Raw genomic sequence first — 24,414 nt, forward strand, 5'->3', positions numbered from 1 at the left:
TGTTTCAGAACGGAGGTAGTACTATTTAGAAAATAAATCATGTTATAGAAAATAAAAAGTTGTAGATTAAGAATAAACGATGATAGGACTCCAATATATGTGGTACTATATTTAAAACTTGAGATATCAAGCCCTATAATTATGATTTTTTGTAAAACAATGATATTGGTGGAGGACATTTTATAGTTCCGAGCCCTATATCTATATACTACTTATTAAGAAGGTAAGAGTAGTCGGCCGTTCTGCCGTTCCGCCCTCCCCGTTTCGCGCGCAGAAAAAAAATCAAACCGTGGCTACTCAGGGATCAAACCTTGGATCTATTGAGCAGAATGCCTAGCCTTCCACCCTCTAGCCAACGTGACTCATGTTGAATTATGTACAATTTCAACTAAAACGTCTTTTGTGCTTAACCCGCCGTCCACTCTGTATGTTCACTTAGTCTAGAAAAATGTTTATAGCTTGGCCCCTGATCTTTCTGGAATTTGGGACGCAGTCCAGGAAATAAAGAAAATAGGGAAAAGAGTTTAGAAATTGATTTTTAGTTTGAAAATAATTGCAGAAACCCATTTAATTCATGGAAATTTCATATTAAATCCAAATGAGTTCATTCCAATTTCTATAATTCTATAATATTATTTTTATCACATAATACCTCTGTTTTGTCATGAAAACAACAATAAAATTGATTTCCTAATTAATCCTATATCAAATACATAGAAACTTTGGAAATTCGTAACTTCCCCATTTTAATTCCAAATTGATTTGTTCCAGTTGTGTTAGTCTCGTATGAATATTTACTATGCAGTAACAACATTGATTATACCATGTTTCATACTTTTATAATTAGATATTTATTTATCCTATGTTAATTGGGTTAATCTATGTCTATTGGATTAATTTATTTAATATATTAATATAGTATTCTAACTTTATGGTTATACGATATTTGACCATTAGTCTTGCAAACACACACACTTACCTTTTTGTTTAAGCAAAAGCGTATGGTGGTACGTGTCCGATGACTAACGATGTACGAGGAAATTTCTTCCGGTATGTGTGAAACATGCTCTCCAATAATGAGACCATGCAAATCGTCACATATATCGAAGTCTGCATGATACTGATGGTTGCAATGTAGTGGTGAAACAGATAGATTATAAATAACAAAATTTATGTATGGTCAGAATCACAAATTGATTATCTATACTACTTATCCCTACTACTAATTAAGCATGGAGAGTGGGCGCCTGGCGCGTCCATGCCCCCGCCTCCCAATCTCTACCGTCCTGGTTCCACCAACCTCACAGGCCGCCCACACCGAGCAGGATAATCCCCTCCACCGCCATCAGCGCTCGCCCGCGCAGATCCCGCTCTCAGCGCTCGCCCACCATCCGCGCTCCATGGCTCCATGCTTAGGGTCCGCCATCAGCGCTCGCCTGGCTGCTCGACGCATTCGCCAGCGCCACCTTCGACCAGATCGACTCCGCCTACCGCGAGGCCAGAGGGGACCCTTTTGTGGCCGCCAGTATCCTGTCTTCCACGCAGGACATGCACCCGCCGCAACCACCGGGAATAAAAATAAAACATGATTCTGATCCGATCTGATCCTTAATTTTATAGTGTAAAATTTATAGCTCGTTACCACCCTATATGTGATTGAGATTTTAAGATTAGTGGATTTGACTTCTGACCGGTTGTTGCCTGCTAATGTCCCGTTTACTGGAATCCTAAGAGAGGATTGAAGAACAAACCTAACAACATGGTACATATAATATTGGTAGCCTAGACGTCGCTCTCCATGCTCCCCACCTCGTGGCAACGCACGGACACATACCTATTTATATATAAGTTATCATGGTATTATATGTATCCGTTGCAATGCACGGGCACCCACTAGTTATAAATACAATCTTGTTTGGGGTCTCTCTATGGGATTTGCTATCTATCCACGGGTACACAGATATTTTGTGCCTTTGCCATTTCTATTTACACGCATCAGGCTGACAGGTGGGCCCGTATAACACAAACATCGGCACGCTCTCGGTAGAAAGTGCGTTGAAACCCCGCCTGCGCCGAGGAAGTTTTGGGCCTCATCGTCGTATCCACCTGAACCCGGTCTCAGTGCACCAATGGCTCGTACCCCGTTCCCTCCCGTGCCTCATCTCGTGGGGCCGGTGCACGCACTAAAAGTCCGCTGCCCCCGAGTGCATCGCTAGTTCGCCACGAGCCCACGACCCCGTTCAAAAAGGGCAGCAAAAGCACTGGCACGGAAGGCGCGAGCCATTGGAGGCGAAGCTTAAGGGTCTGGAAAGCTTGCAGGCGAAGGCGCGGCATTCCATTGTGCGCCGGAAGGATCTTTAGCCGGCGGCCATGGCGCTGGGGGTGTTAGTGGTGGAGGAGGGGAGGCAGCAGCAGGAGGCGCCGCCGCCGCTCGCCGTGGAGGCGCTTCGCGACAAAATCGTCGAGAAGGTGAAGGCGAACCGCGTCACGCTGATCGTGGGGGACACTGGATGCGGTAATTTCCGGCGGTTTCCTTCTCACATTACCTTCTCGATCGGTTCTACTGTGTGTGTGCACCTGATGGTTTGCTGTGATGAAGCCGTTTTATGCTTTGGGGGTTTTGTTGAGGCCAGGAGACAAAATATATATTTTTCTTAAGATTTTACTTGATGGATTTTACGCTTTAATTTTGTGTGATTTTATTCCGCTCTCTGTTATTTTAGGTCTGATTAGGGGTAGCGCTGGGGTTTTGGATGCGATTTATGTTGTATTGGGAAGGAACACGAAGGGTTTTAGCAGGACGAGCATTCATTCAGCTGTCTCTCCTTATTGCAAGGGTTTCAGGGGAGGTTCCACCTTCTACATTTTAGTGTGGGAATGGGAAATCACCATTTGGAATTCGCATTTTGGATTCCCGAATATGTGTTTGCCTTATGTACTTGTTTTTTTAGACCGGCAAGAGAATTGCCTGTTATACTTAAATAAGTAGATGAGCGCACGAAAGGGCTAGATTACAAAAAAAACCACCACACTAGGAAAGGACACACTAATTTTGGTGGCACAATTGTCCTACGCCCAAACCCCCCAAACTTACAGCAGCTTGCCTTATGCACTTTTAGTGCGGAAATACACCCTATGGATTCGCATTTCAGGTTCCCCAATTTGTCGTTGCCTTACTGGATGCGCAGTGGAGCAAGATGCAATTTTCTTGAAATTCATTGGTTTCATATGTTTAATTGCCAGTCCTCTTTCCTTGCAGGGAAGAGTTCTCTGGTTCCCCAGTTCCTCTTAGAAGAAAATATGGAGCCTATCCTGTGCACACAGCCTAGAAGGTTTGCAGTGGTAGCCATTGCTCGAGCGATAGCTAACTCTCGCAATTGGCAGCTAGGCGAGGAGGTTGGATATCATATAGGTCACTCAAATATGTCGGATCTCAACTCTAAAAGGTACTTAACTCTGTTTTATCTAATGCCATCGTTTTAAGAGAAACTCGACTGCTCTCAGTTATCACACAATACTTAGCTATCATATGCAGCTCATGGAGTGGATTTATGCCTTTTTGTGATCGTTCTGACTCGGATAATTACTTGGAGTACCTTATTCTGCAGATGTGGCAGGGGCAAAAATGGCTTTCCTGGGTGCATTTTGCTTCTCTAGTTATTATCATGCTTGAAAAATGCTTTCTTATCATGCATGCATTAGCTTCGTCATAGTGTGTGCTTTAGTATCGGGTGCTTTGGTTGTGCATCATCCCATACCGATCATCCTTCAAGTGTCTTTCATGAATGCTAATTTGATTGAAGTTTTTTTGGTTATGACTACAATCATTCCATTTTACCCTCCTATCATTGTCAAGTTTAAAATTGTTCCTTGCTAGAACCCTGATCCTAAGAACCTTACATTTTGGACTCACCAATTCTATGCCCAAGACTCTCAAAGTTGATCCCTATCTGCATACCTCTTCTTGATTCCTTTGATTAGTCTTTTTGCAGCTTCTAATAGGATTTTTCCAATACCACAAATGGAATCCTATGTTTCCAAAATACCATCAAACTATGCCAAAGACAGGTTCTTGGTCACACATGTGTTGAAACAATGGGTGTTAATTTTGCAATTTGCAATTTCAGTGTCTATCATCTATGATTATTCTTGACATACTTTTTTTATGTCAATGTGGATTCCACGTGCACATTCACTAGTTTTACACAACATTGAACACCACCATTCCTGAGTAGCTTTGTTACTCTGAATTTCTTGTTATTCTCCTTATTATTCTGTTGAGTATTCAATTTGCCTAAAGCTTATGGTCCATTTTTACCTACCTTTGATTTTGTCTGCCCTGTTATGCTATGTAATTTACTTTCTAAACTTATTTGACATGTGAACCAGGTCAAAAATTGTGTTCAAAACAGCTGGTGTAGTATTGGAGCAAATGTGTGATAGGGGAATTGCTGCATTAAAGTATAAGGTCATTATTCTTGATGAGGTACATGAAAGATCCGTGGAATCTGATCTTGTCCTTGCTAGTATCAAGCAGTTTTTGATGAAAAAGAGTGACTTAAGGTAAGCAATAGAGTAATTTCCACTAGTGGATGGTACACCGTGTTTGTCTTTTAGCAGTAATTGTTCCCTTTGTGTATAAATAAATAGTTGTCTACTATCTGCTGTTGGTATGTCACCGTGTTACCCTTGGCAGGTTAGTTTTGATGTCTGCCACTGCTGACATTACTAGATATAAAGAATATTTTAGAGACCTAGGGAGAGGCGAAAGGGTTGAAGTGATTGCCATTCCCTGCAGTCCACATACAAGCATTTTTCAGCGCAAAGTCCTATACCTAGAGCAGGTGAATATTTTGTAACTGCTTACTATATTTGTCCATCATATATTATTGAACTTATTACAATGAACCGATTTGCATGATGTGTCTTCATATCTTTTATGTCTGGTTGCACCACATGATGTTGTTTGTTTGTGTATTTACAATTAATCATATTGCTGATCCAATGTCAAAGTAACCGTTTTCCACAAATTATATTGACCCACTAATTAAACATGTTTTATTTCATGTTTATATCATTAATGTCAGTTTTATTACTTTGACAACTTCATTAATGTTGGCACGGGACATTGGTTTCTGTTCTATCTCCCTGTTTGTGATTTTAAACTGTGCTATATATTCATCTCCTCAAGCTTTCTCCATCATGGTTAATCATTACATATCGCAATAATATTTTTCAGATTGCTGATATTCTCAAGATAAATTCCCAATTGCTTTCATCAAAATATTGCTCTGGTCCGGATGCTTCTGCTGATGCTGAAATAAATTATGATGTTTATGAACTTATCCACAAGTTATTGTTGCATATACACCAAAATGAACCAGACATTAGCAAGAGCATTTTGGTTTTCCTCCCTACATACTACGCATTGGAGCAGCAATGGATCCGTCTACTGCCTTTTAGTTCAACCTTTAAGGTACATATTCTTCACCGGAGTATTGGCACTGATGAAGCACTTCAGACTATGGAGATCTCAAAGTCTTGCCGAAAGGTATACACCCTATATTTCTATTACGCCATATATGGTCTTTTTTCTTACCAACACTTGCTTCTATTTTCTAAGCGGTGGTGACAGTAGCGAGAAATACTAATAACAGTATATGGTGGATTATTTTATGGGGTCTGTTTATGCTCCCTCCTCTTTTTATAAGGCACACACATATATCAATATTCAAAATTAATGAACTTTGACTAAAAAGTTGCCCAATAGTCTGCACTCTGCAGATAGTGAGATGTAAATTTAGAAACTGTATTTATATCTTCATTACTAAATATGATGTTGATTTTATGGTCATTGGGTCATATAGAAATATTAATGGTGAAAGCGTATTGTTGGAGACAACCCTGGGTCAAATCACGCAATGCATTTTGCATTTTGAAATGGATGAAGTGTGTGTTTGTATCATTATTATTTTCTAATTGCAATAGCATGGTTGGCTGGTTGCTGAAATCTCAAGCAGAAATACCTCCCTTTCCTGATCTCACTAGTCAGTTGCACGTGTGTTATTACGGTTTATATATTCAGAATATTTACAATATCTATTCTTTGTTGAACACAAATGGTTGTAAGCTCCAGTGGTTAGAACTTGGATGTGGGAGGGGAGAGGACGACGGTTCGAATCCCAGCACCACGCTAATTTTTTGAATTTTATTTCGCTCGCTGCGCTTGCTGGAGGAGATGACGCACGAAGGGAGAAACTCCCACTTAAATATAGTAGAGATTTATGCCTCAGTTACATGTCATTCCTGATTAGCTGTAGAGGTTTCTCGTATATGTTAATTTATGCATCAGCATGATATGTGTTTCTTGTCCCTGTATGAGTTATGGGGAAACTACGCTTCACCAAATATAAGACCATCTACAATTTCAAGGCTTCTTTTTTTAGGAAAATACAGTAGGGAACATGCACACTATATTCATCAAGGCATCTTTTATGCCATTTGAATTGACTATTCAATAAAGTAAGCACCCCCAATTACCTTAGTTATTACAACTATTGAGAGGTATCATAGCCATTGTACCATGCACCTTAATCATGTGCATGAGTCCAAATGGAGTTATATTTGAGATGTGAAGGGCCTGCCTTTTAAAAAGGAATAAGCTTTGTGACTGGACTACAAGGATACCCCGTAACACTTGAAGGGATGTAACATAATTAGTTGTAACAAATAACAATACAGATGAACTTTGTTTGTGCGTGTTTTATTTTTTGATAGTTGAAATGATCTATTGCCAACACCCAACAATGCACAATGGAAGTTTATTTTTCCCTTCAGGTGATACTGGCTACAAATATTGCTGAATCATCAGTTACTATACCAGGAGTTGCATACGTTATCGATTCTTGTAGATCATTGCAAGTATATTGGGACCCAATCAGGAAAGCAGATGCAGCTGGGCTTGTTTGGATTTCCAAGTCTCAGGTAGCTAAATCACAGATGTCCTAATGTTTTTCTTGTTTAAGTTTGCATTTTATCTCAATTTTTTTGTAACGATTTTTTAATATTTTGCTAGGCAGAGCAGCGTAAAGGCAGGACAGGTCGAACCTGTGATGGTCAAATTTATCGTTTGGTGACTGGAACATTTTATAGCAGTTTAAATGATCATGAATATCCTGCCATTTTGAGATGCTCCTTAAGGGAGCAAGTGCTCATGGTTTGTTGTGCAGAGCCCAGATCGATAAGCGACCCTAGTTGTAATTCTTTTTCTCTGCAGCTCAACCAGCCTTAAATCCTTAATTCATGCCTGTTCTCGTGATTTATTTATGTTATGCTCGTTCATTGTTTTAAATTTGAAGCAATCTATGATTGTCCCTGGTGAGTTTGACGCTGTCCCTTTTTTTCACACCTTCAAAGTGTGACCTTGACACTTGAATTTCATAATTCTATATTTGTATCAAATTACACATAGATTTAACACAATGGAGGTGCTTTTTTTATGAAGAATACATCAGTACTATATTTGTCTCAAAAGATACCACACACTGGATGTACTTCTTTTATGAAGGATACATCAATAGTATATTCGTGTGATTAATTCAGAAACTTGTGTATATATTTGTGGTCAATTTTTTGGCTACCTAGTTAGGTTAAGATAAACTCTTACTATGTTTTTTCTTCAGCACTTCTGCAAAGAGTTCTTAATCCACCAGATCCAGATGCTATTGAAGAAGCGCTAGAATCACTAGTTCAAATTCATGCATTGGAGAAGACAGCTTCTGGACGCTACGAACCCACTTTTTATGGCTGTTTGCTCAATAGTTTGCCATTGTCATTTGATTCTTCTGTTCTTGCCCTTAAATTTTGTGAGCTTGGTGCTATCCATGAAGGAATTCTAATAAGCATCATGCTGGACATCCAGCCGCTTCCTATCTTGCACACTTTTGGCTATCGAGAACTGGTATGTGGTATGCTTTAGTTGGGTTATGGACCATCCTTCATCTCCAATTCCAAGTGTTGTGGTAGTTATTCCCTGTTATCTGTTTTACAGTGCCAGAAGTACATAGACAATTATTTCAAGGGAAATGGCAGTGTACAAATCGGCAAAAAGGAAGCTACCACCATTGGAAATCTTTGTGCATTTCAATTTTGGGAGCGCGTTTTTAAGGTATATCCTATGTGTAATAATCCCTGTGCATACATTGGACATTTGATAGTTTTGTTTTGCAACATTGATAAGTTGAAGTCTTAAACCATGAAATGCCAACATGTATTAGAACAATTTTTTCGCTTCAGTTTTAAAATGCCCTTGAAGTTTTTATTGTCTGCAATTTAGGATTAAATTCGCCTTGTATTTCAGGACAAACACCGTCTGGAATATCTAAAATATGTGGCGAAGACTCAAGAACCAGAAGAATCACATACCTTCCTTACTAAACCTGAAGAGGAATGGTGTGCAGTTCACAACCTCCTCCCTGCAGCGTTTAAGAACATATCTGAAATTTGTATGTCCTCTGCCTGTACTCTTGCGATTTATGAAAGTAGGTACTCCTAGTACATTGCCTTAGAGTAGTGGCTTAGTACCATTGTTTTTGTCATGCATTTTTTCAATATATATTGGAAAACTGTACAGTAGATATTTGAAAAAGGTAGCCTTCTGTTCTGTGTAGAAGTAACTTTGGTTGAAACAAGGTGTCAAGGGCGTCGGGCCCGAGGGTAGGAGGACCGCGGCTCCGAAGGTCGTAGCCGCCGTCCGTGTTGCCGACCGGGTTATGCCCCCAGGAACGGCGGTCTTCGTCAACGGGTTATGCCCCCTGTTGCCGAGTAGAGAGAGGTAGGAGACTGAGATAAAACTTTCTTGTCCTCATCATGGGTGCTTACAGGGGGTATATAAGGCCATAGGCCAGGGCTACTAAAGGAAGCCACTAATCACTCTTATTCCCTTCTAAATCTATCCCAGATTATTAAAGGAAAGCCATCAATCACTAATCACTCTTATTCCCTTCTAAATCTAGCCCGGACTAATAAAGGAAAGCCATCAATCACAGATCACTCCTATTCCTTCTAAATCTAGCCCGGACTAATAGGAAGGCCATCAATCACTTTTATTCTTTCCAGATCTAGCCGCTAGGCCTGGCTGCCTGCTGGATCAGGCGCTGCCTGCTGGATCAGGCGTCCTGCGCGCTCAGCCGCGCGCCGCACGTCGCGTGCCCTGTGCCGACGTGTGTACGTATTTCCGTACATCACATCTCTCCCCTCCTCGAGAGGCAGCTCGTCCTCGAGCTGAAATAGTGGGTATGAAGCGCGAAATGTGTCCACATCCTCCCAGGTAGCCGATGCCGGAGAGGCTCCCCGCCAGCGAATGAGTACCTGCCGAACTCCCCTGAGCAGCCGCATCTTGACTGCTTGCTCTGGCTCTGGAATAACTGCGCCGTGGCGAACCGGAGGTAGAGCTGGAGGCTCTTGCGGAGGCGTGCCGTGGAACTTCTTGATAAGCCCCACGTGGAAGACGTCGTGGAGGCGAGCTTGAGGAGGCAGGGCCAGGCGGACAGCCACGGCGTTGATGCGCTCGACGACGCGGTAAGGGCCGTAGAACCGCGGCTTCAGCTTGCCAGCCGACGAGTCGGGCATGGAGGCCGTCGGGCGCTGGCGTAGACGAAGCAACACCCACTCGCCGACCTGTATGTCGATGTCACGATGTAGACGATCATAATGATGTTTCTGGACAGCCTGGGCCTGCTCCAGCCGGTGACGGATATCTGCCAGGAACTCCACGCGCTCCTCCAAAGTCCTGGCCACCGCAGGCACCCGCGTTGCCCCCGGCTCGTAGGAGCGAAGTGAGGGAGGGTCGCGGCCATAGACGACGCGGAACGGCGTGTCGCGCAGGGACGACTGGAAAGCGGTGTTGAAGATGTATTCCGCCCATGGGAGCCAGCGCAACCAGTCGCGGGGTCGATCTCCCGTCAAGCACCTGAGATACATGATGATGACCTTGTTCGCCGATTCGGACTGGCCGTCTGACTGGGGATGAAATGCCGTGGTCATCTGTAGCTTGGTACCGCTCAAGCGCATCAGCTCGGTCCAGAAGTTGGAGGTGAACACCGAGTCCCGGTCAGAGACGATCGACTGGGGAATGCCGTGGAGACGGACGATGTCGGTGAAGAATGCCTGCGCCACAGACTCGGCCGTGTACGGGTGCGCCAGGGGAACGAAATGTGCATACTTGCTGAAGCGGTCTATCACCGTGAAGATGACGGTCTTGCCGCGGACGCGAGGCAGCGCTTCGACGAAATCCATGGCGATGTCCGTCCATACCCCTTGCGGCACCGGCAGGGGCAACAGCAAGCCGACCGGGTGCTGATGGTCGGGCTTGTTGCGTTGGCAGACTGCACAGCCACGAATCAGATCCTGCACCACACGTTTCATGTGAGAAAAATGGAAGTCGCGCCGGAGTCGGTGCAGGGTGCGCTGTACGCCCTCATGGCCTTCCTCGTGGACCGCCACCAAGATCTCCTGGAGCAGCGGGGAGGCGGGCGGAATGTACAGCCGGCCCGCATAGTGGACGAGGCCGTCGGTTAGCGCCCAGGGCCGTGACCTGGCGCCGCTGCTGATGTCGTGCTGGAGGGCCGCGAGCGTGGGGTCGACGGTGTGTGCCTGACGGAGCCGATCTATGAAGTCGAAGCGTGGTCCGGACAAGGCCAGCACCAAGCCCTCCGGTGTGTCGCGGCGTGAGAGCGCGTCCGCGACGGCATTGGTATGTCCCGGCTTGTACTCGACGGAGAAGTCGAAGCCGAGAAGTTTGCCCACCCAGTGGTGTTGTGGTATGGTGGATAGCCTCTGATCCAGCAAGTACTTGAGGCTGTAGTGATCGGTCTTGACTTCGAATCGGCGCCCCCAAAGGTAGGGCCTCCAATGGCGGATTGCCTGGACGAGGCCGATCAGCTCCCGCTCATAGGCGGCTAGGGCGCGGTGACGAGGCGCCACGGGCCGACTGAAGAAGGCCACGGGGTGGCTGTCCTGGACCAGCACCGCCCCGAAGCCGTGGGACGAAGCGTCGCATTCGACGACGAACGTCTTGGAGAAGTCCGGCATGGCGAGTACCGGGGCCGACGTGACCGCCTCCTTCAGAGCGGCGAAGGCTGCCGCCATCTCGTCCGACCACAGGAACCCGTCCTTCTTGAGCAGGGCGGTCAGCGGCGCGGCGATTGTGCCATAGTTGTGCACGAATTTCCGGTAGTACCCGGCAAGACCGAGGAAACCGCGAACCGCGCGGGCCGACCGCGGCTGCTGCCAGTCGCGCACCGCCTGCACCTTGGCGGGGTCCATGGCGACTCCGGCCGCCGAGACGACATGTCCCAGGTACGCGACGGAGGAGGCCGCGAAAGCGCACTTAGAGCGCTTGACGAAGAGCTGGTGCTGCTGAAGCGCGCCGAAGACAGCACGCAGGTGACGAAGGTGGTCCGCCCATGTGCGGCTGTAAATCAAAATGTCGTCAAAAAATACCAGCACGAAGCGGCGGAGGAAGGGGCGCAGGACGTCGTTCATCATGGCCTGGAATGTGGCGGGAGCGTTGCACAGCCCGAACGCCATGACCAGGAACTCGTAGAGGCCGTCATGTGTGCGGAACACCGTCTTGTGCACGTCAGTCGGCCGCATGCGGACCTGGTGGTACCCGGAGCGCAAGTCGAGCTTGGTGAAGAAGCATGCCCCGTGGAGCTCGTCCAGCAGCTCGTCGACGACTGGGATAGGGAATGCGTCCTTGATCGTGAGCGCGTTAAGCGCCCGGTAGTCGACGCAGAAACGCCACGATCCGTCCGGCTTCTTGACGAGGAGGACCGGGGACGAGAACGCGGAGTCGCTACGACGCACGATGCCTTGTGCGATCATTGCTGCACATTGTCGCTCCAACTCATCTTTGTGGGCCGCCGGGTAACGGTACGGCCGGACCGCTACCGGCAGTGTGCCCGACTTGAGTACGATGCTGTGGTCACGCGCCCGCGGCGGTGGCAGGCCCGCGGGCTCGGCGAAGAGGCCATCGAACGTGGTCAGCAGCTCCTCCAGCAAGGCTTCGGGCGCCGTGATGCTGTCGAGGCGCGGTGTGCGCCGGGCGGCCACGTCCTCCCAGCAGACGGGGCGGCCATGGCGTGTGAAGGCCACGGTGCGCGTGGTGAAGTCCCACACCATCTTGCCTAGCGTGACCATCCACTGGGTGCCGAGGACGACGTCGTAGCCGGCCAGTGGCATCACATAGAGGTCGACGCAAAAGTCCTCGCCTGCGATGGTGATCGGGGCCTGACGGAAAACACCCGGGCAGGCGATGCGCTCGCCATTCGCCACGGTGGCCGTGAGGCGTGGGCTGGTCTGGACAGCAAGCCCCGTGCGTGACGCTGCGGCCTCGGCGATGAAGTTATGCGTGGAGCCAGTGTCCAGCAGGGCGGTCAGCGTCACGGCGCCCACTTGCACGCGCACCTGCATGGAGTCACAAATGGGCATACCAGCCACAGCGCGAAGGGAGAACAATGGTGCGGAGGTGTTGACGGCGTCAGCCTCCTGGGCAGCGTCCTCCAGCTCGAAGCCGTCAATGTAGAAGACGCGGCGACACACCCGATTGTGCCCGCGGGAGTACGGCTCATTACAGTTGTAACACAAGCCAAGACGACGACGTTCCGCCTGCTCCTCCGTCGTCAGGCGCTTGGCAGCCCCAGCCGCGCCGCGTGGAGGAGGCGCCGGGAGGGCCAGCTGCTGTGCTGGGGGAACCGGTACGGGAAGCACCGGAGGCGCGCCGGCCGCTGGCAGCGCTGGCCGCGTAGGTAGAGCGGGCAGGGCCGCGCGCGGGGCCGCCCGACCGAGTAGGGGGTTGAGCCGATCTAGCTCCACCAGTTCCAGCATCCTGGCCAGGCTCATGGCTGCGGCCAGGGACTCCAGCGCGTGAACGCGGACCTGATGGCTCAGCGGCGGCAGCAGCCCCCCTGTGTACAGTTGTACGCGCTGGCTTTCCTGCAGCCGGCCAGCACGCGAAAGAAGGGCCTGGAAGCGGTTGGAATATTCTTCCACCGATCCCGTGCGTCGACACTCCGTCAGCTCGAACAGCGGCGCTGATCTCAGCGCTGGTCCGAACCGGAGGTTGAGGAGTTCCTTGAAGCGACCCCAGGGCGGCGTGCCCTCATCCTCCTGGAGTTGGAGGAACCACAGCTGGGCCACGTCGTCCATGTTGTAAGATGCCATCCATACCTTTTCCTCCGGCATGGTGCGTTGATGTCGAAAGTACGACTCGCACTTGTTGATGAAGATCAGCGGGTCGGACTTGCCGTCATAGCGCGGGAACTCCATCCTCTGGAACTTAGGCGGATGATCCGTGCGGGGCTGCCCATCTTGGTGGCCGCCGTAGTCGGTCGCGGAGGCGACCTTCTCCTGCATGATCACCATGTCGGACTGCATCTTGGACATGTTGGTGGACAGGGTCTGGAGCATCTGCATGACGTCGGCCATGGAGGGTTGAGCGCCGTCACCCATGGTGATGAACCTGGACGTAGCGGTGGACGGGGAGGTGGGGGCTGGTGGTGGTGGTGCGGCTGAAGGGCTGGGGGTGGCGGTTGGGGATCGCCGACTTCCTGATACCAGGTTGTCAAGGGCGTCGGGCCCGAGGGTAGGAGGACCGCGGCTCCGAAGGTCGTAGCCGCCGTCCGTGTTGCCGACCGGGTTATGCCCCCAGGAACGGCGGTCTTCGTCAACGGGTTATGCCCCCTGTTGCCGAGTAGAGAGAGGTAGGAGACTGAGATAAAACTTTCTTGTCCTCATCATGGGTGCTTACAGGGGGTATATAAGGCCATAGGCCAGGGCTACTAAAGGAAGCCACTAATCACTCTTATTCCCTTCTAAATCTATCCCAGATTATTAAAGGAAAGCCATCAATCACTAATCACTCTTATTCCCTTCTAAATCTAGCCCGGACTAATAAAGGAAAGCCATCAATCACAGATCACTCCTATTCCTTCTAAATCTAGCACGGACTAATAGGAAGGCCATCAATCACTTTTATTCTTTCCAGATCTAGCCGCTAGGCCTGGCTGCCTGCTGGATCAGGCGTCCTGCGCGCTCAGCCGCGCGCCGCACGTCGCGTGCCCTGTGCCGACGTGTGTACGTATTTCCGTACATCACACAAGGCTTACTTGGTGTTAGGATGTACTCGTAGAAGTGCAAGATATTTATTGGAATGTGAAACCCTAACCCTAATCAGGGTTGGGTGTGGTATTGATAGACTTGGGTAATTGGGCCTGGCCCATTACAAAGGGGTGAGATGGTAATTACATGGGGAAGACCCCAAACCCTAGACGGGTATTCTAACACCCCCCGCAGTCACAACTTTATCCAGTACAGATGTTGAGACTGGATCGAAAGTCTAAAAATACACTCGACGGTAACCCCTTGGTGAAGATGTCGGCGAACTGCAGCGTGGTGGGGACGCTGAGAACCCGAACGTCACCGGCAGCGACACTCTCGCGGACGAAGTGCAGGTCGATCTCCACGTGCTTCGTGCTCTGATGCTGCACGGGGTTGGTGGAGAGGTAGACCACATCGTTGAGGTAAAACGGCCCAGGGAGAACCGAGGCACCTACTGAGGTGACTGGCAGAGTGGAACCGTTTCCAATGACGATCGAGGATGGGTGAGAGGAAAGGGGGGGGGGTTGAGAGCGAGAGAGCGTGCCTGCAGTGGGAGTGGTGTGGTATGAGGCACCAGAGTCGATCACCCAGTCGGAGGAGGGAGGGGTCATCGCCATGGTGCTGAAGGCAGCAGCGAGGGAGGTGTTGTCCCAACCGCCAGCCGAAGGGGACCAAGTCGTCGAGGTGGGGGTCCCGGGGGCAGGAGCGCGGGCGGAGCCTGGGGCACGACGGGCACACCGTAGGGAGGCGTCGGGGGCATGCCGTAGTGAGGTGCAGTCAGGAGGGCCGACGCCGGGGGATGGGAGGCACTCGGTGCCTGGCTCGGCCACATGGCGATGGTCCCGGTCCAGGGGTTGTAGAAGGACGGCCACGCGTGGCCGCCACCCCGGCTGGAGGGACCACCACGAGAGGGGCCGCCACCCCCACGGCCGCCCTTGCGGGAGCGACGACCTCCGTCGGTCGTGGAAGCCGGATGAGGAGCCGCCGGGACGGCGGGTAGGAGCCTCGGTCGACGGAGGACGGGTGGCCTGGCCCCCGAAGGCGGCTGACAGCTGGTAGGAGCGCTGTAGGGAGCCGAGGCTGGAGTGGGCGCCTCATTCGCCATGGTGAGCTCCTCGAGGAGAAGCTCGTTCCGCACGTCGTGGAAGGTGGGGAAGGGCACGCTCCTCTTGATGAGAGCCTTCAGGTGGTCGTAGCGGGGGCTGAGGCCACGCAGGAGGTTCATCACCAAGGTACGATCGGCGACTGGCTCGCCGAGGTCGCGGAGAGAGTCTGCCAGGCCCTTCATCTGGCGGCAGTACTCTCCCACGGAGAGGTCCCCCTGAGAGAACAGGTGGAACTGGGCGTCGAGGTGGAGCGCCCGCGCATCCCGATTCCCGAGGAACTGGTCCTCGAGAGCGAGCCACGCCTGGCGCGCAGTGTCCGGCAGTACTCTCCCACGGAGAGGTCCCCTGAGAGAACAGGTGGAACTGGGCGTCGAGGTGGAGCGCCCGCGCATCCCGATTCCCGAGGAACTGGTCCTCGAGAGCGAGCCACGCCTGGCGCGCAGTGTCCGTCTGGTCGCGGATGATGTCCTGTAGCTCAACGGTGATGGTGCCGTGGAGCCACGAGAGGACAACACTGTCCATGAGGCACCAGGAGCGAGGCGACGGAGCGTCGTGGTCGACGAGGATGTGATCGTCGAGGACGAACCACCGCAGCGTGAGAAGGACCTGTCCTCGCCAACAGGGGTAGTGAGAAGATGCCGGATCCAACACCACAGACACGAGGGCTCGGATGTTGTGCAATCCTGCGGCTTGAGCGTGGAGAGCAGCGATGAGGTCGGTGTCGAGGTCAGAGGCGAGGGGGTCCTCTGGGGTCACTGGGGGCTCCGCATGGGCGGCCGAGGAGGCGCTGCGTGGTGGCCATCTGGGTGGTCAGAGCGGCGCCCAGGGCACGCTCTCGCTCCAGGGCGAGGGAGGCGGTGCGCTCCCGCGAGGCTGTCACTGCGGCCTGGATCGTAGCGAGGGTGCCGACGAGCGGGGAGTCGGTGGTGGGGAGTGCGGAGGGCACGACGGTGTGGCTCCGGGTGGGTGAAGCGGGGGCGGGAAAGCCCGGCGGGGAGCCGCGACGCAGGGTCAGCGGGGGAGCGGCCCGAGGCCGGCGATGTAGGGGGGCCCTCCATGGGCGAGCTCGCTGCTGATCGCAGCAGGGGCGATGGGGAGGTGCATTCCAGGGCCGGTGGTGGCAGTGGTGGTGTCCATGGTGGCCAGCATGGCCGCAGTGGTGGCGGCGGTGGACGCGTCCATCGGGGCGACGGCTGGAGGGCGCGGGCGCGGCCGAAGTCGGCCTGGGCGCCTGGGCAGGGGGCCGGCGGCGGAGCCGGCGACTGGGAGGGAGATGGGCCGGCGGCTGGGAGGTAGAAGGCGCGGTGTCGCGGGCGGCGTCGAACTGGCGGAGTCGTGTCGGGGCGTGAGGCGGCCGGGCGTGCGGGATCGGCGCGGTTCGGCTTCAATGGGCGCGGTCGGCCTTGGGCGGCTTCCTGGCGCGGCGGTGTCGCGGCTGCATGGGTGTCGGGTTCGCCAGTGCGCGGCCCTGGCGGCTGGAGGCGCGGGGCTGGGAAGCCAGGGAGCGGCGGCTTGGGGAGGAGAGAGAACTAAACCTAGACCTCTGATACTATATTGGAATGTGAAACCCTAACCCTAATCAGGGTTGGGTGTGGTATTAATAGACTTGGGTAATTGGGCCTGACCCATTACAAAGGGGTGAGATGGTAATTACATGGGAAGACCCCAAACCCTAGACGGGTATTCTAACAATATTTTCATACAATTTGAGTAACACTTGTCAGCAGCTAACTCGCCTTTTTGACTAGATGATGTTGTTGTGATGCAACTGCACCGGTTCAGGCCAAGTTTTCTTGTCAAAATCAATCCTCCAAAGTTTCTTCAGCCTTCTGAATTCAACCACACATGTCTCCATCGTGAAATACTGGATCTAGAGGAGGACGTGGATTCACTCTCATTAGAGACTGAGAATGCTCACAGCGATTCACAGAAGCGATGTGCTGCAACTCCATATGTTTCACCAACTGATTTTGAGACCAGCACCATTGTTGAAATGCTAAAGACACTTGTCAAGGTGTGCTCTAGTCGATGAACCTAATGAGGATCAGTATGTTAAATGCAGTCTGATTAAATCTCTGTGCTACCCATACTGATTCTTATTTGGTCCACAGATGAAAACACAACATGCTGAGAATAAAATTTCTTATAAGGGGCGACTTGGTTCTAATGTGAAGCCAACCTTGGGAACTCAGGCGTGCGTGTTTTTTGCTAATGGATCATGCAATCTTGGGGATGTGTGCCGCTTTTCTCATTCATCCCTTGCTCCTAAACCAGTATGCAAGTTCTATCTCACACTACAGGTATGATTTTTGCATATTTTATGTTATCGGTTGATCTTTCGCATTTTGTTGACTCATGTCTTCTTCATTCAAGTTTGCAGCCCTAGCTGTTGATTTAGGCTGTTTCCCTGTGCTTCTAGTAGCAAGAGTTTTTATTCATAGTATTCCTGTATGGCCAAACTCAATGCAACAAACTCAATAAATTACAAGTGATGCTGTTTCGTCTTGCATAGATTTTGTATGTTCTGAAATGCATGGGTACTGAATTACCCCCACAGATATCTCTGTTTTGGTCTATGATGTTATGTTCTCTTGAACCAGGGTTGTCGAAATGGCAGATCTTGTCCATACTCTCATGATTCTGGCTCATTGGTCTCTGCACCTGTCACATCTGGAATATGCTCTCAGGAAAGCAGAGGCACCTCATTGTGCGATACAAGGTTGCTTCCTGCTGATGGAGATGGGCATATTCTTGTCGTGAATGACAAAACCCTGCAGTTCTCTAGTAAGCTTAGCCAGTTTTACGATGCCGGTAAGATTGTTGCTTCTACACCTGGTCTTCAGTCTGCTGAGTCTTATTCAGTTCCAAAGGGCCTCAAGATACTCGAGAATTTGGCCGATCCATCTAGTCTAATCACTGGGCTTGAGCATGAATTGCCAGTTCCTTGGGCAAAACTTAAGCGAGTTTTCTGGTTCGATGGCTTTGGTAACGATGAGTCAGCCACCGAGCAGGCTCTCTTGCAGAAGTTCTTCGCGAGTATTGCCATCAAGATTTTGTCGGAACAGCTGTCCGGCCTGCAGGTCATCCTGATCATGAAAAACACGAGATACATTCAGTTGCAGGTAAGCCCCATACCCTCAAGGCCCATTTCAAATTCAATGTCCGACACTCGACATTGTGCTCAACTGTGAGATATAACTTTTTGCGTTCAGGTGGAAAGATTGGCGCGGGAGTGCTTCTTTTTCCTCAGCGAATCGTTTCTGTCTGATGAAGCAAATCTAGGATGGTTCTCAGATACCTCCACGCACACAAGAAGGATGCAAGTGGCAGCACCGGTGACCTACGTCTTCAACCTGCACCCTCCCTCCTCTACTCAGTTTGGGGATTATCCGGCGGAACTTCGGGAGGCTTTACGCAGGGATTAGTTAGGCCAGGTTATCCACGTGAATAGCTAGTGTCATCTGGATTTCGTAGCAGTGAACCTTGTTCGTGGTATTGGCACTGAAGCCCTTTCTGTCTGTGAGTTGTGAGCTTGCTTACTCGTTCTTAGTAAGACGCTGAGGAATATTGCATAACTCCATTCAGGTGTCAACTGTCGGTCGTCTCATGGACAGCTTATTAGGCCGCTGCTTGCAAATATCATTTGTGGGTGGGCGTAAATATGCTTGACCTGCTAAGTTAACGTACGTTTTAGTGCTTTTGTTGACTGCGAAATTGTACCTTCACGATGTCATCTATTGTGTGCAGACGAAAGCATTCTGAAATATCATTTATAGTGTGCAGGCCGCCTATAACAATCTATGGACTCTGGAGAAAATTAGTGTTCGTGTTGTGAAATATTTCAGGCCTTTGCATAGGAATCTGAAGGGTTTCAGGGGAATTAAATCCTTTCTACTCAATTTTAACTAGAAAGAAATTTAATTCTCTTCTATCACTTTCCAACCAAATAGGCCCTTAAGTGCTTGTTTGGGAGCAGTATACGGGAGGGAATTGTAGGGGACTATTTTTCTTGCTATTTAATTTTAAATAGCAAAAGTATTTTAGCCTCTCTAATCACATCTGGTATCCTTGTTCGTAAACCAGCCCTAACGGGGAATCTTGGAGTGATACAGTGCTTTCTTGGCTGCTAAAAAGTAAAAAAAAAATGAAGCATCTAGCTAGTTGAATATCTCAATTCTCAGAGCACTGGTTCTGTTTGGTTTTGATCCTCCCTACCACACCGTGATTATTCAATTCTCACTTATTAGTTCAACTGATTAGTCGATTTTAAGAAACGAAAATAATTTAGACGTTTAGCATAGAGATGTAGCGGGTAAGATAGTCGGTGGGCACATAAGAATGCCTATACCCACAAGACCTTATTTGGTTGTGTCTGGATTGAATGAGATTGAGTGAGATGAAATCCTCTTCTATTTAATTTTGATTAGAGAGGGATTTCATTCCCTTAAATTCATTTCGATCCAGACGTAACTAAACAAGTCCTAAAGAGAAAATACCCTATTACCTGTACTCACTATCCATCGTGGATATAAAATTACTACATACCCATAGCCACCATAGGTAGCACGTATTCATCAGATACATATACCTACTAACATTCTAGTCGATATGATCATTTAATCACAATAAGTACCAAATACAAAATATTGAAGTTCCATACCTCATCAATAAGGTAGTGTTTGGTTGAGGAACCAAGTAGAATGGAGCTGTTCCATCCCTGATTCTAGGAATAGAGCCGCTCTGTTCTGTGTTTGGTAATCTGGAACGGAGCGGCTCTGTTTTTTGTTTGGTTGCATAGTGAACGGAACGGAGCGTGACTGTGAGAGCGGGATGGGAACGGAGCGGCTCCGTTTGGTTGATTTTTTGGAGCGGAATGGTTCCGGATCTGAGGAGAATATTCCCTAATTGGAGTCATTTCGTTCTAGTTACTTTGTAACCAAACAGCAACAAAACTGAGACAGAACAGCTCCGTTCTACTTGGCTCTTCAACCAAACACTATGTAATAGAATATACTAAAATAACATATTATGTTTATATTCAACATGATAAATTCATCGAATCCAACATGCCATAGGGTAGCGGGTTTTTACACAATTTTGCACATGGATTTAAGGCTAGGGTTTTGATTTTATTTTATATGGAACACCTCTAATAATTCATAAGTTAGCAGGTTTATCATTGGATAACGGGTATGAGACAAGAGAGAACGTATCCATGCCCACCATACCCGATGGTTTGTGAGCATCAAGATTCGTCATACCTGTACCATAATGGGAGTTTTACCTATCGGGTTTCGGGTACCTATTGTCATCTCTAATTTAGCAGGATTCTCGTTTATTTTCAGCCATAAATGGATTATAAGTGAAACCAAACTGAGTCCAAAGTGGTACTAATAAAATTAGTTTCATAAAAAATTACAATACATAAGCGACATTCAACTTTGTTGCAACTTTTTATTAGACCCGCAAGATTTCCAGATGATGTGCAATCGAGTTTGGTGTACCAAGGACACCACCCATCCTCTCCAACGTGAGACTGAGGTTCAGTCCATCATCAATAACATATAGACGCTCCTCTTCTCTAAATATAGAAGAGATTTTCTTTAGTCTTTCCTATCCCACCCCGCAACACTTTTTAAATATAGAAGACATTCCTTTGTCATCTCTATATAAAGATTCCCTCTTTTCTCCTCTATCCATTTAATATTATAAAAATATATTAAGTAAAACTAAAATATCTATTAAATATTTATATGTATGATAAATACATACATATTAAATTACTAGAACAAAATATATCGTATTTATGCATAGAGGACGAGATGGATGTTGCTGGAGAGGAATAAGATATAGAGGAGAAAAATCTTTTAGAGTAGATTATAAATAAGGAATATAAATGACTGTTGGCTCTGCACCGCGAGACCACCACTCCACGTAGTGTGGATGTTGTCCTCAAATTTGGAGGTTGGAACCATCCGAAACGATGTCACGCTGGGTTCCTCACTTAGTTGCCTCAATTATAAGGTTGTGTTCAACTGATCTCCGTAAAACTCCCCTAACCATATATAGGGGTTGTACAATTCTCCAATAGCTCCCCCTATATACTCTTTGTATATACATGGGGAAGAAATCTCCCTATACTTTAATTACGTCGTTTCTTTATGATAATAAGCTTGTTTAAGCTCCATATTATGATAATATATGTTTTTAAATTCTAAAAAAATAATAAATAAATGCTAAATAAGATAGTGTATAGGAGGAGTTGTATAGGTGGAATGGTTGGAGACGTCTGTTATTTAGGAGGAACATCTTTTAAGGAGAGATAGTAAAATATATGTTAGGAGAGTACCAAGAGGGATGGGAAGAGTAGAAATGCTAGGACGGAGTTGGAATTTAGCAAGGGTTCAAGGATTTTTTTACAACTCAAATGACAGATGCCTTCTCTATTTCCCATTCTCAGAGGTGGTATGATTAAAAGAATCTCAGACCCGCATGGTCAAACGAAGTATTCAACGCTTTTGTCCTCGGAGGTCAGACGGGGCGGAACTTTTGGGGCGAGGCTGCTTGGCTCTTAGACCCATAGTGGTCGAGGGTTGGAGGTCGGGCGAGGAGGAACTCCAAAGTACAGTCGTCCCTCCAGACCTTTGGTGATTCGAGGTCAGGGGTTGGGTGAGATGGTCGATAGCGGCTGGCTGTGGCCACACCTAGGTCATGCGATAGTAATGGGACTAGCACTATGACGACATTGACAATTATATTTTTCATCTTTTTGTGTGTATTTTCCTTACACATGATTGATCAATTTGAGTGGAATAGGCAACTTCAAGTCTACAACAATTACATCTGCATCCCTATTGGCTTCGTGTCGAGCGATAAAATTTCTTTAGGGATATTTTTCTTTCTTTGTGTGTGTGTTTTTTGATAGTCGCCTAGAGGGGGTGAATAGGGCGAAACTGAAATTTACAAATATAAACACAACTACAAGCCGGGTTAGCGTTAGAAATAAAACCAAGTCCGCGAGAGAGGGTGCAAAATAAATCTCAAGCAAATAAGGAGTGTGACACAAGGATTTGTTTTACCGAGGTTCGGTTCTCGCAAACCTACTCCCCGTTGAGGAGGCCACAAAGGCCGGGTCTCTTTCAACCCTTCCCTCTCTCAAACGGTCCCTCGGACCGAGTGAGCTTCTCTTCTCAAATCACTTGGGAATCAAACTTCCCGCAAGGACCACCACACAATTGGTGTCTCTTGCCTCAATTACAAGTGAGTGTTTGATCACAAGAAAGAATGCCAAAGAAAAGAAGCGATCCAAGCGCAAGAGCTCAAATGAACACTACAAATCACTCTCTCTAGTCACTAAGGGTTTGTGTGGAGTTGGGAGAGGATTTGATCTCTTTTGGTGTGCTTTGCAATGAATGCTAGCTCTTGTATAGTGGTTGGAAGGTGGAAAACTTGGATGACTTGAATGTGGGGTGGTTGGGGGTATTTATAGCCCCAACCACCAAACTAGCCGTTTGGTGCAGGCTGGCTGTCGTATGGTGCACCGGACAGTCCGGTGTGCACCGGACAGTCCGGTGCGCCAGCCATGTCACCAAAGCCGTTGGGTTCCGACCGTTGTAGCGCTGACTTCTGGGCCCGCCTGGATGTCCGGTGGCGCACTAGACACGTACTGTAGACTGTCCGGTGCGCCAGCATGGGCGTGCCTGACCACTGCGCGCGCTGGCGTGCATTTATTGCGTCGCAGGTAGCCGTTGGCGCCTGAAGTAGTCGTTGCCCCGCTGTTACACCGGACAGTCCGGTGTACACCGGACAGTCCGGTGTACACCGGACATGTCCGGTGAATTATAGCGGAGTTGCCTCTGGAATTTCCCGAAGGTGACGAGTTTAAGTTTGGAGTCCTCTGGTGCACCGAACATGTCCGGTGCGCCAGACCAGAGGTGCCTTCGGTTGTTCCTTTGCTCTTTTGTCGAACCCAATACTTGGTCTTTTTATTGGCTGAGTGTGAACCTTTGGTACCTGTATAACTTATACACTAGAGCAAACTAGTTAGTCCAGTTATTTGTGTTGGGCAATTCAACCACCAAAATTATTTAGGAACTAGGTGTAAGCCTAATTCCCTTTCAATCTCCCCCTTTTTGGTGATTGATGCCAACACAAACCAAAGCAAATATAGAAGTGCATAATTGAACTAGTTTGCATAATGTAAGTGCAAAGGTTGCTTGGAATTTAGCCAATAAATATCACTTACTAGATATGCATGGATTGTTTCTTTATTTTTAACATTTTGGACCACGCTTGCACCACAAGTTTTGTTTTTGCAAATTCTTTTGTAAATTCTTTTCAAAGTCATTTTGCAAGATAGTCAAAGGTAAATGAGTAAGATTTTTGCGAAGCATTTTCAAGTTTGAAATTTTCTCCCTTTGTCTTAAAATGCTTTTCCTTGACTAAAACAAAACTCCCCCTTAATCAATTCTCCTCTTAGTGTTCAAGAGGGTTTTAAGATATCAAGTTTTGAAAATACTACTTGCTCCCCCCTTTTGAACACAAAGAGATACCAATTTGAAATTTACCAATTGAAAATCATTAAGTTTAAAAATTAGGATGGTGGTGCGGTCCTTTTGCTTTGGGCTCATATTTTCTCCCCCTTTGGCATGAATCGCCAAAAACGGAATCATTAGAGCCCATCTTCTAACTACTTTCTCCCCTTTGGCAAATAAAACATATAAGTGAAGAGTATACCAAAGATGGAGAGTGAAGCGAAGCGACGACGAAGGATGAGTAGTAGAGTGGAGTGGAAGCCTTTGTCTTCGCCGAAGACTTCAATTCCCTTTCAATATTCCTATGACTTGGTTTGAAATACACTTGAAAACACATTAGTCATAGCATATATAAAAGAGATATGATCAAAGGTATACTTATGAGCTATGTGTGCAAGTTTAGCAAAAGAAATTCCTAGAATCAAGAATATTGAGCTCATGCCTAAGTTTGGTAAAAGATTGTTCATCAAGTGGCTTGGTAAAAATATTGGCTAATTGATCTTTAGTATTGATGTATGAAATCTCGATATCCCCCTTTTGTTGGTGATCCCTAAGAAAATGATACCGAATGGCTATGTGTTTAGTGCGGCTATGCTCAACGGGATTATCCGCCA

The 24,414-nt window shown here is 48.1% G+C and overlaps 1 protein-coding gene across 2 annotated transcripts; it reads left to right on the forward strand.

Moving 5' to 3' along the window:
• Positions 1 to 2,076: 2,076 nt before the first annotated feature.
• LOC103634689 (zinc finger CCCH domain-containing protein 4) lies at positions 2,077 to 19,025 on the forward strand. Of its 2 annotated transcripts, none has more exons than XM_008657281.4 (14): positions 2,077 to 2,515; positions 3,260 to 3,446; positions 4,390 to 4,563; positions 4,697 to 4,844; positions 5,240 to 5,551; positions 6,838 to 6,984; positions 7,076 to 7,256; positions 7,683 to 7,960; positions 8,051 to 8,167; positions 8,360 to 8,540; positions 17,015 to 17,280; positions 17,378 to 17,566; positions 17,867 to 18,388; positions 18,479 to 19,025. In XM_008657281.4, exons 1-14 carry the CDS (start codon positions 2,371 to 2,373, stop codon positions 18,689 to 18,691), a joined length of 3,060 nt encoding a protein of 1,019 aa, XP_008655503.1. In that variant the 5' UTR covers positions 2,077 to 2,370; the 3' UTR covers positions 18,692 to 19,025. The 2 variants fall into 2 exon arrangements, with proteins under 2 accessions (XP_008655503.1, XP_008655504.1); XM_008657282.2 differs by having other exon boundaries at positions 2,086 to 2,515; positions 8,360 to 8,504.
• The last annotated feature ends 5,389 nt before the right edge of the window (positions 19,026 to 24,414 follow it).

The sequence above is a fragment of the Zea mays genome, chromosome 8 (assembly GCF_902167145.1).
Source record: "Zea mays cultivar B73 chromosome 8, Zm-B73-REFERENCE-NAM-5.0, whole genome shotgun sequence".
Taxonomy (NCBI): Eukaryota; Viridiplantae; Streptophyta; class Magnoliopsida; order Poales; family Poaceae; genus Zea; species Zea mays.

Bases quoted from the DNA above. Each gene is read 5' to 3' on its own strand.
- LOC103634689 (XM_008657281.4), top strand. From the start codon at position 2,371: ATGGCGCTGGGGGTGTTAGTGGTGGAGGAGGGGAGGCAGCAGCAGGAG. The intron at 8,168-8,359 runs GTATATCCTATG...CTTGTATTTCAG, and splicing joins TTTGGGAGCGCGTTTTTAAG to GACAAACACCGTCTGGAATA. The intron at 18,389-18,478 runs GTAAGCCCCATA...TTTTGCGTTCAG, and splicing joins CGAGATACATTCAGTTGCAG to GTGGAAAGATTGGCGCGGGA.